The sequence below is a fragment of the Haliotis asinina genome, chromosome 9, assembly GCF_037392515.1.
Source record: "Haliotis asinina isolate JCU_RB_2024 chromosome 9, JCU_Hal_asi_v2, whole genome shotgun sequence".
Lineage (NCBI taxonomy): Eukaryota > Metazoa > Mollusca > Gastropoda > Lepetellida > Haliotidae > Haliotis > Haliotis asinina.
The window spans coordinates 32,421,873-32,435,860 of NC_090288.1; the positions used below are offsets into that span (position 1 = coordinate 32,421,873).

The 13,988-nt window shown below is 35.8% G+C and overlaps 1 protein-coding gene across 6 annotated transcripts in view; it reads left to right on the forward strand.

The window, feature by feature from the left end:
* LOC137297111 (serine/threonine-protein kinase TBK1-like) overlaps positions 1-1,304 on the forward strand; it is a 120,893-nt gene extending 119,589 nt beyond the window's left edge. For all 6 annotated transcript variants that reach the window (XM_067829099.1, XM_067829102.1, XM_067829098.1 and 3 more), the window contains 2 exons: positions 357-428; positions 828-1,304. In XM_067829099.1, the coding sequence (XP_067685200.1) occupies positions 357-428; positions 828-888 (133 nt within the window). In that variant the 3' untranslated portion in view covers positions 889-1,304. The remainder of the gene's footprint in view (positions 1-356; positions 429-827) is intronic.
* The last annotated feature ends 12,684 nt before the right edge of the window (positions 1,305-13,988 follow it).

Sequence of the window (13,988 nt, forward strand, 5' to 3'; positions counted from 1 at the left end):
AAATACATGTAAACATAATCTGAGGCTTTCAGATAAGGTTCATCTGAAAGGTAGAACCCATCAACAAATAACAAACCAGGTGGATAGAACATCTTGTTTCAGAAATGATGTAAATATGAACCCATCTCTTCCCTTAACACATGGAGAATTGCTGACAAACAAACAGAAGTAGTTGTCACGACGTCACTGTGGAGTATGCTATGACATCCTCAGTTAGGGATGGCGTCCTAGCTTCTTTCTTTACAGCACTGAAAGCATGTTAAGTAATATAGTGATTAACCTAAAGAGTATATCAGAGGCTGAGAGTTTTTTGTTTCAGAGTTTCAATTCCAACAATCTACTTTCTTTTTTTTCAGTTTGAGAACTTTGTTGGAAGAAAGTCAGTCGATAAAAGATATTGTGCAGGAGAATACAGAAATGATGAAAAGGTAAGTATTTTATGTTCCCTTGTGATCGTGGTGACAGTGCAATGGTGGTGATAGTGATGACTTATGAGTCATCTAGTATGTGCGTATTCTAATCAAAGGTTTTGTTTTTCTAACAAAGTATTCTATGGTTAAAACTTTAAACAACTCAAATGAGCCAAACATGTCAAGCATTACTTGTGAGGTATCTCTCTTAAAAGAATTTGTATGAAAGAAATGAGCATGTATTTGCTTGATTGGTTTATCAGTTTTCATGCATGCCTTTTATTTAGAAGTTGTGATTATACATTGATGTATTCTCTTTAAAATATAGTAGTTAACAAAGTGTTATCCCCATTGCAGTACTAGGGTTTCGCCAGAAGCATCAGGTAATGGATAAGCTATTATTATTTTGTTTTCCAGATTTGAAGAAAATGCCTTACAAAGTACAGGATCAATATCCCGGCAGCTGAGCAGTAGCTGATGAATGCAGCAAAGGTTGCAATCCCTGCAGAGTTAAGTCTTAGGTTTTACCACCACTACCCATAGATCTGAAGATAACACATCATGTGTTACATCAGAGTGATCTTCATCAGACCAGTCAGAGTGCTGTTTGCCAGAGGGAAAGTCAGTATGTGGCTTCCTATGATGCAACAAGGATTGGTTTTCATTGCCCAATCCAAAGAATCAACAATCATGGACTGTCTGTCAAAATCAAAATCATTTACCTCCTGACGGAATGGGAAAAAACTGAACCGGAATGGACTTTGCCTGCCACACAATCTCGACCAAATATTACATATTTCAGAATTTCCTTGCCTTCAGCCTTTAAATTGTTAATCAAGGACTTTCTCAAAAATGTTTCACTGCATAGTTTGAAATAAATCAAATAGTCCAGAACTATTACTACAGTGTTTGAAAAAACTGCTTTCTGGTTGCTGTCGATGCCTGTTTCCTATTTCATTGGTTAGCGTAAGTTTGTGAAAGATGTTCTGATATGACTTGCTTTGGGATGTCCTGTGATCTCTGCGTTTTCAAGTGTACATACATCAGTATGTGTGTTCCATGTAAGGATCCTGTCCAGAAGGACTTTACAGCATGCATCTTGATACTGTGAACCATCAAGACTTCACTGATGCCTCTTGTATCAGTTGACCTGTGTAGAATTTATTATATGAGTGTTACCACGTTACAGTGTGCTGAATGTCTCATTATGATGAAGGTAGTGACTTCTTACAAAGGAAATAAAAGGTACACCACCTGCAGTCATGGAGATATTCATGTGAAAAGCTGTAGAGAACAATAACATCTTCATGAAACAGATCACTGTGAGAAGATATGTAGACTTAAGTGTACATACATCAGTTGGTCAATTGTTCCATGTAAGGATCCAGATCAGCATCTGTGTTAAGTCCTTGAATCAGTAGAACCATCACGACTTCACTTATGCATCTTGCAGCAGGTATCATGTGTAGACTTTACAACAATGAAGGCAGTGACTTCTTTCTGTCAAGTTATGCCACCTGCAGTCCTGTTCAATTGCTGGATCATGTAAATGTTATAGTACATATGGATATACAAGAAGTACTTATCAAGACATTTTGTTTGATTCTCATCTGGAAGTGGAAACTGTATGATTTGCTTGTGACTTTCACAGAAGTTATAGAAGATGATGACTACAGGACATGTCATCTTTAGGAAAAAGTTATGATAATTTGCATGAGGGTAATTTTTAAGATATTTTGAAACTAATTGAAATAGAACAATGCAAAGTGCTAAGCCATTAGGCAATAACTGTAAATCATGAAAGTAGAATGAAAATGTCTGACCGATCCTTGTTTGATGCACAATTTTTCTCATACTTTGCTAGACACACTGGTGTTTTTTGTCAGGTTGACTGCACACACAAGAATCAATGACTTGTAACAGAGCTGAAAATGACACTGTTTTGGGGCTAGACTTCGTGTTCGTCTATGAATGGTTTGGGGTACCCTCGTGGTTAAAGTGTTAACTCATCACAGCGAAGATATGGGTTCAAATCGACACAAGGGTACAATGTATGAAGCCTATTTCTGGTGTTCATTGTCTTGATGTTGCTGGAATATTGCTAAAAGCATCATAAAACCTTTAGTAATAGGGTTGCCATGGCCATCAATTTGTTGTTGGTTAATTTCATGATTTACAGTATACAGTCTAATCTCATAAAGCAAACATTCAAATGGAAGACAACTCAGGTCAACTAAAGGATGAAGGAGTCATCTACATTCTGTACAGATAGTACCTCTGTGTTGTTACTGTGTTGTCATCAGACACTGGAGTTGGATACCTATATATGGATACCTGTATATGGATACTTTCTGAATTCCTATAAAGACGATGTGGTTTCTCAGAGAAGGTAATTTAATGGTAATATTTTGCTTTGCTTTTGTTAATATATGATGCATATTTTTGGTGCCTTTGATCACTGACATCATGGTTTTACATATATGGCTTCGAACAATGACACAGTAGCAGGCATTTTATCAGTGGTTATTCTAGTCAGGAACTTTGTGACATTTTTGTCAATAACCAGTTTGTATACAATATGTACACTTTCAATTCTGCTTTGCATCAGGGGTACCATGCTAAACAATTTTCACTGATCCATGATATATTTTTTAGATTTTACATTTTTTTTTTTGTTATATCAGCATATTAATGTTATATATGTTTACTGTTTTCAATAATGCCGAGGAATGTGTGCCAAATAGACTATATTATCTCAGAACTGGGGTCATATTGTTCCCAGTTGAGTTGATGCATGAGATATAGCACAATGTTATGCTTGAACATTTTGTCATATACCTACATTATCAGGCTTTTTCATCCTACCATCAACTACCATTGAGTCACTGATCGTATTTTGTATGTCAAGGTGAAAAAGATACTAGTAGACAGTAGTCAAATATTATGTCACAATATCTTTAAATGATATTTCAAAGACCTTCGGCATATTATGTGTAAAATCCATTGTGATCAATACAATGCAAATATAGATACAAGAACAGGATAGTCTGCTTCAGATGTGTTTAATCTATGTCTTACTTTCCAAATGCACAGCTGGAGAAGCTAATCGTCTCAAGCTGTCGGCTGTATTCCTGTTAAATAGCATCTGAAAATATGTAAGTCCACTTACTAAAATGCCACAAACACTATGTCAGCAGCAAACGCTTACCATAAATCTTGTCTTTTATCATAAATGCAAGTATTTTAACTGTAATATTTGTTAATGAGTCACTTATTGAGGTATTGAAGGTCATTTATCAAGAGGTGTTTCATCTAGAGCCATATAGATTGTGACAGTATCATCCCAAAACACTGTCCCATTAAGGCAACACTTCTTAGTGTTCACTTATGGTCTTGTCTTTAACCTTGTCGTAAGAGGCAACTAATGGGATTGGGTGGTCAGGCTTGCTGACTTGGTTGACACATGTCATCATATCATAATGGTGTTTGGTGAATGCTCTAGATTTTAATTACTGCATTGTCTCGCCCAGGCTTTGTCAGATATTGACCATCTCCAGCCAGAACATTACTGAAAGAGACGTTAAGGTTCAAACAACAAATAAACAACCAAACCATAGTTTGCATTCAAGATATCTATTATCACTGTTTATCTGACTCTTTGTGTGAACATCTTTTAATGTAGGGTCGGTAATATTTTTTTCTGTAGGGGAAATTTATATGTGGAACTTTTTCAAACTTCCTCGTGTACATTTTCCATCTGGAGCAGCATGTAGTGTCAGCAAATATCAGTGTTAGGAAGGTTGTAAGCTTGTAGTAATAAACAACAAAGGCACTGCTAAAATTGAAATAATGGACCAACTGACATTTCATTATAGCTATGATTAAACGATGCCATTTAGAAAGTGGTCAAATGCAACATATGTCATATTTGGGATTTCACTTTCTTAGTAAAGTACAAATTCTAGTACTTTTTAGTTTGAGTCCAATCCAGGATTTAAACCCACACCCTCAGAGTTGTATGCTGGCGATTAGGTGCCTGACTCTGAGGGTGCAGGTTTGGAATCCTGGATGGGAAAAGTACTAGAATTTCTGCTTTACTAAGGATGTTAAATCCCAAATATGACATATGTTGCATCTGACCACTTTCTTAAAGGCATTGTGTAATCATAGCTTTTGATCTGCTGTGGGAGCCATGCCAATTTACACTTATCAGACGGATACACAAAGTACGCAGTCTAGTCTACCAGTTGTCCGACTTTCATTTTTTGAAGTCGCGGTGGCTGAGCGGGTTAGGCAGCTGGCTTTGTGTGCTGGCAATTAGGTGCCTGACTCTGAGGGTGCTGGTTGGAATCCAAACCTACCTTTCAATATTGAGAAATGTTTGGGAACAGTGACCACATGACTGTTATTAGGTTGTAATTCCTACTGGCTGGTTGCACTAAGTGTGGTAGATGACAGAAGTTTTGAAGGATGAGCTGTGGTAGTCTGTTGGTGTTCCACTTGCCATGCTTAGTACTGCTGGAACTTACATATGGTGCCAGTATTTCATCAGTATTTTGACATCAAAGTAATAGTGGTTTGATTGACCCAAGGTAAAAGACTTTATTGTCACTCCTTATTGGAGCGGAACTTGGTCTGTATGTATACAGGCATTGAGAATTACAGCTCGATGGTATGTGTGAGGAATGTATGTAGTGTGTACATCATATCTGGTCTACAGGTTTGAGTAATAACGGTTTCATTAAGATGTGTAGATGTAATATAAGTAGAGTAATACTTAAAACTTCCGTGAAAACTGTCAAATACAGTATTCATAAGAGTTTCTCTCCAAATTGTCTGTGAAATCAACCGTAAATCTCAGAGAAAATGGAGGTACATTTGAAAGGTGTGTTGTATGAATGAAAAGGAACAAAAGAAGAGTATCATTTTCTGATATGCTCATGGAAACGTATAAGGGAACACATGAAAGAGTTCCTATATTATTTGCCAGGTTTCTTTGCATACATTATATTGCACTGTGGGTGAAATTCTGAGAATAAATAAAGGAACACTTGTACTTTCATGTGTTTCCTTAATCATTTCCATGAGAATATAATCTTTGTCTTGGTGATAGAGACACAACAATGTCCCCTAGTGAAAAAGATATTATGTCCTCAGTAGTATGGAATGAATGCATCTGTGTGCTTAAATGTTGTTAAATGTGAAGGGCAAAATACAGGATGTTTGGGTGAAGACTTACAGCATCTTTGAGTGTATGCTCTAACTGTTTACTTAATCTGGGTTTCAAGTTTCCTGTCAGTCACCAAAAGAAACTAAAACTACTTCAGCTTGGTTTTATTTCATATGAACTACACATTATTTTGGGGAATGACCTCAAATGAGACTATTCAAGACATAAAAACTATTGCAGTACTATTGCAATAGTTGGTCTTAATAGCAACTGACTATCACAATCATAATAGTTGTCCCCCCCCCCCCAGTAGTCATACATAGTAATTACATACCTAGGATTCATTCCCCTGTAGTTGTTTATTATTTTTGTTTGTTCTGAAGGAACTAATGTACAAACAATCTGGACATAACACAGTATAAGTACACATGTATACTGTTATTGATCCTTGTAGGACATGGCCCAGATGAATCTGGGAGTTGGGCAGCTATGTAGAAAGGGTTTAGGGTACTTAACTAATGACGAGCTTTGTTAAGCCTGATGTATGTAGGTAGCCCTGATCCTGTCTACAAAACACTGTATCCATATTTATATGTTGATGCTGTTGAGCTGCTTAATTTCCATTTGTGAAAAGGTTCCACCCAGTGGAATCAAAGATGAGATGAAGAAAATCAATAATTAAAAAATCAATAAAAATACAAATGAAAAATAATATAAAAAAATACAATTGAAAATTTTTAAAAAATCAGTAAAATACAAATTAAAAATAATATTAAAAAAATGCAATTGAAAACAAAAAAAATCAATAAAAATAAAATGAAAATTAAATATAAAATAAAAAATGGGTTAGTCTTTCTCATGGTAATTTTTGTACCAAAGTTTTAGATGTAGAAAAAATACAGTAAATTATACCAGCAATTGGTTTAATTGCTGATACAATGTAATGTGATATGTAGTCACATTCTCAGTTAATGCTCGTAGTTTTCTCCTGGGTATGGGAATGCTGTGAGTTTCATCCAAATATGACAGTAGTGTGTATGTGGTATATATAAGTGAGAGAGAATTGAAAGCAGTTGTTCGGCATGGGGCAGGTCCGCACAAGGGAACACATGGGGCTTCAGTCCATACCTTCCAAGTATGCCCAGGATTTCATGTAATCTATACCTGGAAGCTTGGCCTATCAAGGCCATCAGGTATTGAGACATGATGCTTGCTTAATAGATTCTTCTAGGGTGCATGAGAAAAAGGGAGCTATGAAATCGTTTCTGTGTACTGCTCCTTCTGATCACTTTTACCACCCAAAATCTTCAGCATGTGTAAGAGTTATACATGTATAGTTTTGATTTGGAAACGAAATCCTAAACAGTGGATGTTTAGGCTCTAAAAGGTTATAGCACAGCATGGTATTTCAATTGATGTACCATTGTTACTCCAGAATTTCATATGTCAACAAACCTTTATGAGTGTGTATACTTCTTTCAACACTGTAAACGTCAAACGACCAAATCATACTCCAGAAGAAATCTTTTACCATTCACATATCACCTCTACATTGTCTGCCATTGATCATTCCTATTTGTAGCTATTTGTTACTCTCATGAATTTAAAAGGTCCAAAGAAAACTGGATGCCATGGCAAAAGAGGTTACCCCTGGTATCATTGTTCACAAGACCAAGAGGGTAACCCTGGTATCCTTGTTGGTTAACCCAGGTACTCTTGTCCACAAGACAAGGGGTTAATCATGGTACCCTTGTCCATTAGACCAAAGAGATTAACCCCAGTATCCTTGTCCACAGGACAAGGGGTTAAGCCTGGTACCCATGTCCACAAGACCAAGGAGATTAACCTTGGTACTCTTGTCCACTAGACTAAGGATGTTAACCCTGGTACATACAATTTCAGAGTCTCATGCTAGCATTCTAACCATGGACCTTCTTACTTGAAATCGGACACCTTGTCCACATGACCAAAGATGATAACCCCGTCAGCAGGCTGACAAGGTAAGGATGTCATCTGTGTGATGGTCCACACCCTGGTACAAAGACTATGATGACAACTTTGGTCCTTTAGGGACCCAGATGACCCAACTGCTTCGTAAAATTATTCATTCTCTGAAGTGAGATGTAGGTCTTTGCTGTGCCAGGATCTACTACTTGCAGCTCTAAGATCCCTGGATGTTCAGTTGGTTCTTAGATTTCGCCACGAAGGTAACTTCCTTGAACCTCCTGTAGCCCTCCATAGTGAAAAAACTGAAATACTGTTCAAAGTATACTGGACAAAATAAGTTAGGGATATTGTCATTTTATGACTGATATTTCATCAGTGTGTCAGTGAATAAATAGATCATTATTCAAAAATTCAAAATTTACATATATCCCTAACTATTTTTGTCCAGTATATCAAACCAGATATGGTCATTACATTTTTTGGGAAAACTTGTTCTAATAGAGAATGAAAATGAGCGTAGTCATGGGCCCTAGCATAGGTGAGAGAAAAATGTTGTCTGTTTCCAAAATATTTTCAGCATACCTGACTAAACATGGATCATAGTTTTGCACCAGAAGCATTCCAGATTCGTTGTTCATGTGATTTATTAATTTTGTTTGCCTTGAAAATAGTCTCCATCTAACAAAGTACATGGTCCTGACTTCATGTTCGTTCACCCCACTAGCCAATACTGTTTAAATCAATGCTGTATGTAATTGTTATGGCTTAGCTCTGTCAAGACAGTTATTTACAAACTAGAAAGTCTTGACTGAGTCACCTTTTAATTCTTCAAAGGCATTCATTTATTAGTTGAATGTACATGAATACATGACACATTTTTAACTTTCTTTACATTCTTTAGGCCAGACCAATTTTATTTATTGTTTTATGGATCTGCTAGTCATACCTTTTTAATAAAAAATGAAACAAAAATTAATTGTTCCTGCTCAAAATATACAATCGGAATGTTTTATTGAGCCAAAAACATAAACTTACAAGAAAAATTTCTTTAGATTGTATTTTGCCCAATACACACTTCATAAATTGTCAAAATTACAATATTTTAGTATTTAGAAGGAATATTATTTGACTAGTGCTTTTATTTTTATTTTCCTCTCCTGCCTTCAGGTTTTCTGAGGACAAAAATCCATAAAGCAAGAAATGTAATTGGTCTGGACATACATGACGTTTCAAAGTCAAACCTGATGAATGAGCAAGAAATGCTGAAATGTATGAAGAATATAAAGAACTTACCCATACAAACATGTTATGTATTCATGTTATCTTCTTGTTTTTAATGATAAAGTCTTTCTTGATAAATGACCTCCAATCCAATGCAACCTTTAGTCAACAAACAATTGAATGTTACAACGTAATAGTTACAAATAAAACATTAAACTTATTAACTGTCTTGGATGGCCAGCTATTTAAGGTGCCCCATATTACATGCTTGTGGATATCACTAAAGTTCTGTACATGTAAAACTTGCTTCCTTAGCTCCTGTGGCTTAGCTGTGATAGTGTGCCCATGTGGCATTAAACCAAACTTCCATCAGTCTTACCTCAGTAGGCATCAAATAAAGCTAGACAAAATGATGTAACTGAACTCATTTGCTCAATATTATGACTCACATTTATTGAAGTGCAGAATAAGTCTTGACTTAGTAGTTTCTTAGTTACTAATATCTTGATTTGAAAACTGGAATTAGAACTAAAACATAAAGGTGACATTTGTCCTAATGTGTGAAACATATTAATGTAAAATGGTTATATCACCATAAGTTGTAAATTGTCATGTCTCATCACCAGTGCCTTGATCTTTGAGATAAATTTTACTTTCCATTTGCCAATGATGATAATTTTGTAGAAATAGATTTACACAGCTTATTTTGCTCATATTTCAGTGATCCTAATTCATTCACAAATATCCATCACATAATTAATGCAGTTAGGATTCACTGTAGTATGTAACTGTGCTTTTTCTCAGGTGAACAGAAAATTGATCATGTTTAACTCTTTGAGTATATATCACACCATTGTATATCCTTTGATATTTTTGTATCATTTAAACAATCCCTCCTTGTATTGAAGTAACCTCCACATTGTAAATGCAATACACTGAGTTTATTTCTGTTAAACTAATTGTTCTATTAAACCATGTAAGTTTATTTATAACAGTATTATCTATCTTAACAAACAGTTCTCTTTTCCATATAAATGTATGACATGCTTTGCATGGAAATTGCCTTGGTACCCCTGACTCCGCATCTTTTATTGTCATGCGTCAAAGCAGAATTTAGTGGTTTTATGAAAGTTTATTGACATGTCATGCTAATTCTCATATTGTACAACAATGGTGTCATCGACTTTTATTGTCACGCCTCAAAGCAGAATTTAGTGGTTTTATGAAAGCTTATTGACATGTCATGCTAATACTCATATTGTACAACAAAGGTGTCATCAACTAACATTAAGCAGACAGGTTTTATTCTTTGACAGCTGCTTAGTGCCCCAGAGTTGATTTGTACTGTTCAACAAGCAGGCAGGATACAATTGATTTGTGCTGTTTGATACATTAACACATGAATCTCATGTTTATGAAAATGGTACAATATCATGCTTTTAGCAGCACAGTTGTATGAGTCACTTGTAAATTTGATGAATGGAACCATAACCTTTCATAAATTCAATTAATTTTTTACCATCACTAGAAATGAATGTTCAAGTTTTTTAAAAAGGAGTGTTTTTCCTTTAATTTGTGCATTATGTATCAAGCGGCACATCAAAATGGGATATATCCAAGTCAGGCAGGATAATAGTGAACACTATTTTATGTTTAACTATGTTAATGGTTCCTGTCAAACATGTCAAGATTTGGACTGGTGGGGTATCCTACTGGTTAAAGTGCTTGCATATTGCTACAGGCGACATAAAACAACACTCACTAACCCACTCACTATCAAAGAATTATTTTGTTATTGTTTCTATGAACATAATGAATAGCATGTCAAGTGTATGTCTTTGAATTTATTACCCAATATTCACATTCATTAAGCCTGTCATTTCTTGGGCTGTCTCAAGACGTCTGTCCTGAAGAATGTTCTTTGTTACCCTGTTTTGTTGAGTATATTGTTCATAAATTTCAGATGCGAAACATTAATTTTACAACTGTTATTTACACATGTTGGACATTATTTACCTCACTTCTTTCTGGATTGATAGGTCAAAATGATCAACAGAGAAAACTTCCTGTTTAAATATGTATGTGTATTTTCCTTGGTTGAACTTGTGTCAAAATGCCTGCTGATTGTATCATTGTATGAAGCCATTAATGTACATTCACAAGATAATGTGTTTGTGTATATTTGAATTTCCAATTGGTTCTTTTGCCTTTAAACATGCCATATATAACGAAATGGATTGGTAAACAAGCCATTGACATATAATCTTACTGCAACAGAAGACATGAACATATGAGGGGATGGTGGGCGAGTTGTCTAAAGAAAATCCATGGCAATGATCCGGGCGGTTGAGGTGCCCACATCAGGAACAAGTCCATTTGTGACTGGGTGTAAAGACACTGGAGTCAGCTTTGTGTGCAGACTCTTTCCATGTTGTCACAACCCCTAGTACACATTAGAGGACCCTGTGCACTGAAAAGAACCCATGAATCCGTTGGTATATGACCAGATGGTGGTCACATGGATTGGTGCAAACACCTAGTTGTGGGTGCAGCAACATGCAGTAAATTTGGACAATTACTGTGACAATGTGTTCCAGTTGACCCAGCTGTAAAAAGGTACCTCATTAGAATGAGAAAGCCACATAAAACTTGGTGCATCTAGGGGCAGAAGAGTTGCTCCCAAGGGAGCTGAGATTGGTGATTGAATGTGCCATTGAGATTCACATCCAATGATCGAGGGAAAAATATACCATCGCCTCAGGCAAGCACTAGTTGCTTGGATATGTACACTATATAAATATCCAGTAATAATAATAATGATAATAAAGTTGCATGACATCACAGAGAATTATATATGGGCATATTTCCAAACCAGTTATTAATACTATGATCATTCTATTACAAATAGATATTGAATTTTAAGACAATATTAGTTGATTAGTTCTACGTTTATGTACAAATCATTTCTATATTTTCTTATACAGATTTTCTTCAATTGTTACATTTTGTTCTTAAATCATATTCATTTGAATAATAATACCCGATGTTTCTAATAATGACATACCCTGTACCATGCAAAGGGTGCCACAGGTTTGTTTGCACATTTAATTAGCCTAATGTGTTTTGTTTCGAATTAGTATTGTGTATTGTTGATACTAACAAGTTTTCTCAATTGCATTACATAAGTAACATTTGCAAAATAATGCACTTCAGCTTGTATGCACTTATGTTATGATGAAACACATGCCAGTTGGCCCCGGAAACAAGTAACTGCACACCTTGTCAGGGGTGGAAATGACTCATTACCCGACCTCCAAGGCCAGTATTTTTCCTGTCGAGCAAGTAAATTTGTACATCATGTTGCGCCTTTGTTCAGCTGGCTTTGCAATGTTAAATATGTTGTCTATTTTTAAAAATCAACAACAAAATCTGTATTGTGGAAACATTATCAGTTCAAGTGATTTTACATGTACCCAAGTAGACTATCAAGTCTTAAAGTTATTTCCTCATCTGCAACTTATGAGGTTATGATAGTGCATACGTTTACTTGTAAGTATATGCAACCATAATACATGTGTTTGTTTATACACAGTTACATTCACGTACATTTTTGTGGTGCTTCCCTTTTTAATTGTTGGTCATGTTGAACTGTTTATTAAGCCCACCTGTTATTGACATCATACACATTCATTCCATCCGCCCATAAAATCAGATATTACTACAGATGACAGACTAAATTAGGGTGATTGAACCTCTAGCTACATCCTGTTAATACAGGTGTAATGATATATACATCCTCATCCAGTACTTTGTATTAATGGAAGTGTATCAATACAAACTTTACCCCAAATACAATACACATGATATATATTAATCAGTAGTCATGTAGGAAGTTGTTGTTAGGAATGTCTGATTTCAAGGACTAACTGAATGTTTTTGCTGTACAGTACAATCACTTTGATTTGTGAAATATGGGAAAAGATGACGCAATGTTGTGTTTTTGTTTGCTTATATTGTTTCCCATCTACAGGTCACTTGGTGGAATGTCACGCTTTCTCGATTTGTCCAATTAGATGTGAAACTGTACCATGTAAAGGGTGCCACAGATGTGATGTGAAAATGTTGCCTTGAATTAGAAAACTGACACTCATTTCTTCATTCATTGACTAGATCCTCATGAATGGAGGTAAAAATATTCTTTAGTCGGATACATCAAGACATGACTTAAGTTAAGTAAGCTTATGTCAGAAGGTTTTCCCCATTCTTTTTGCTGTGAACTTCTCAGTAACAATGAGAGCTGATGGTGTGGTGGTTACACAGTGATGTGAAAAGAGGGTAAGATTCTTTATGGATAACAACTTCTTTATTGCATATGATGCGATCCTAATCTTCCCCTCTTATCACTTACCAGCTTCTAGTAATGCCAATCAAACAAAACAGTGATGTGAAGCTGTAAGACCTGAGGAGTCTTTCTATTTACTACACTGGTATTTGGCATACCTGTGCTAGACTTTAAGAACTGTGTGTTTTGGCTATATATTTCTCATATGTTATTTTTGAATAAAGTTTACAATCACAGAGTAGTTGTTATGAATACACTTTAATTACTTCTCAACATTCTGTAAGAGCTCTATCTGTGAAGTTATGAGTTAGAATTGGCCTTCACGAACCCATGCATGCCACAAGCAATAGGAAACTAACAGGACCAGGTGGTCAGACTGTCTGTCTTGGTTGACACGTCATTGCATCCCAGGGGATGCGTAGATTTATGCTCATGTTGTTGATCACTTGATTGTATGGTGCAGACATTATTTTCCGACCACCGCCATATAGCTGAAAATATTGTTGAGTGGCGTTTAACAAGAATCAGTAAGTGTCTCAAGAGCAAGCCTGAGATCACAACAGTCTAGGATTGGTACATTTCCAAGTAAATTACTAAGATTCTTCAAATCAGTTCACTTCGTGTTCTTTGCATGTAACGCATATGATCGTTTAAACATCACACATGGCCAAGTGGATTGACCTTATGTGGTTGGTTGGTTTAATACCATACTCGGCGTTTCTTCCTGTTTTTCTTTTAATTTGACGAGCAAATGTGCACCCAATACGCACAGATGTAAACAAATGACGCGGAAGAAATTCACTGCTTCTACGGGATGCACAATATTATTCATTGTATTCATCTGTGACTAAGCAAAAAGTGTCTGGTTGTTTCAATCAGGGAGGGTACCTACAGCATT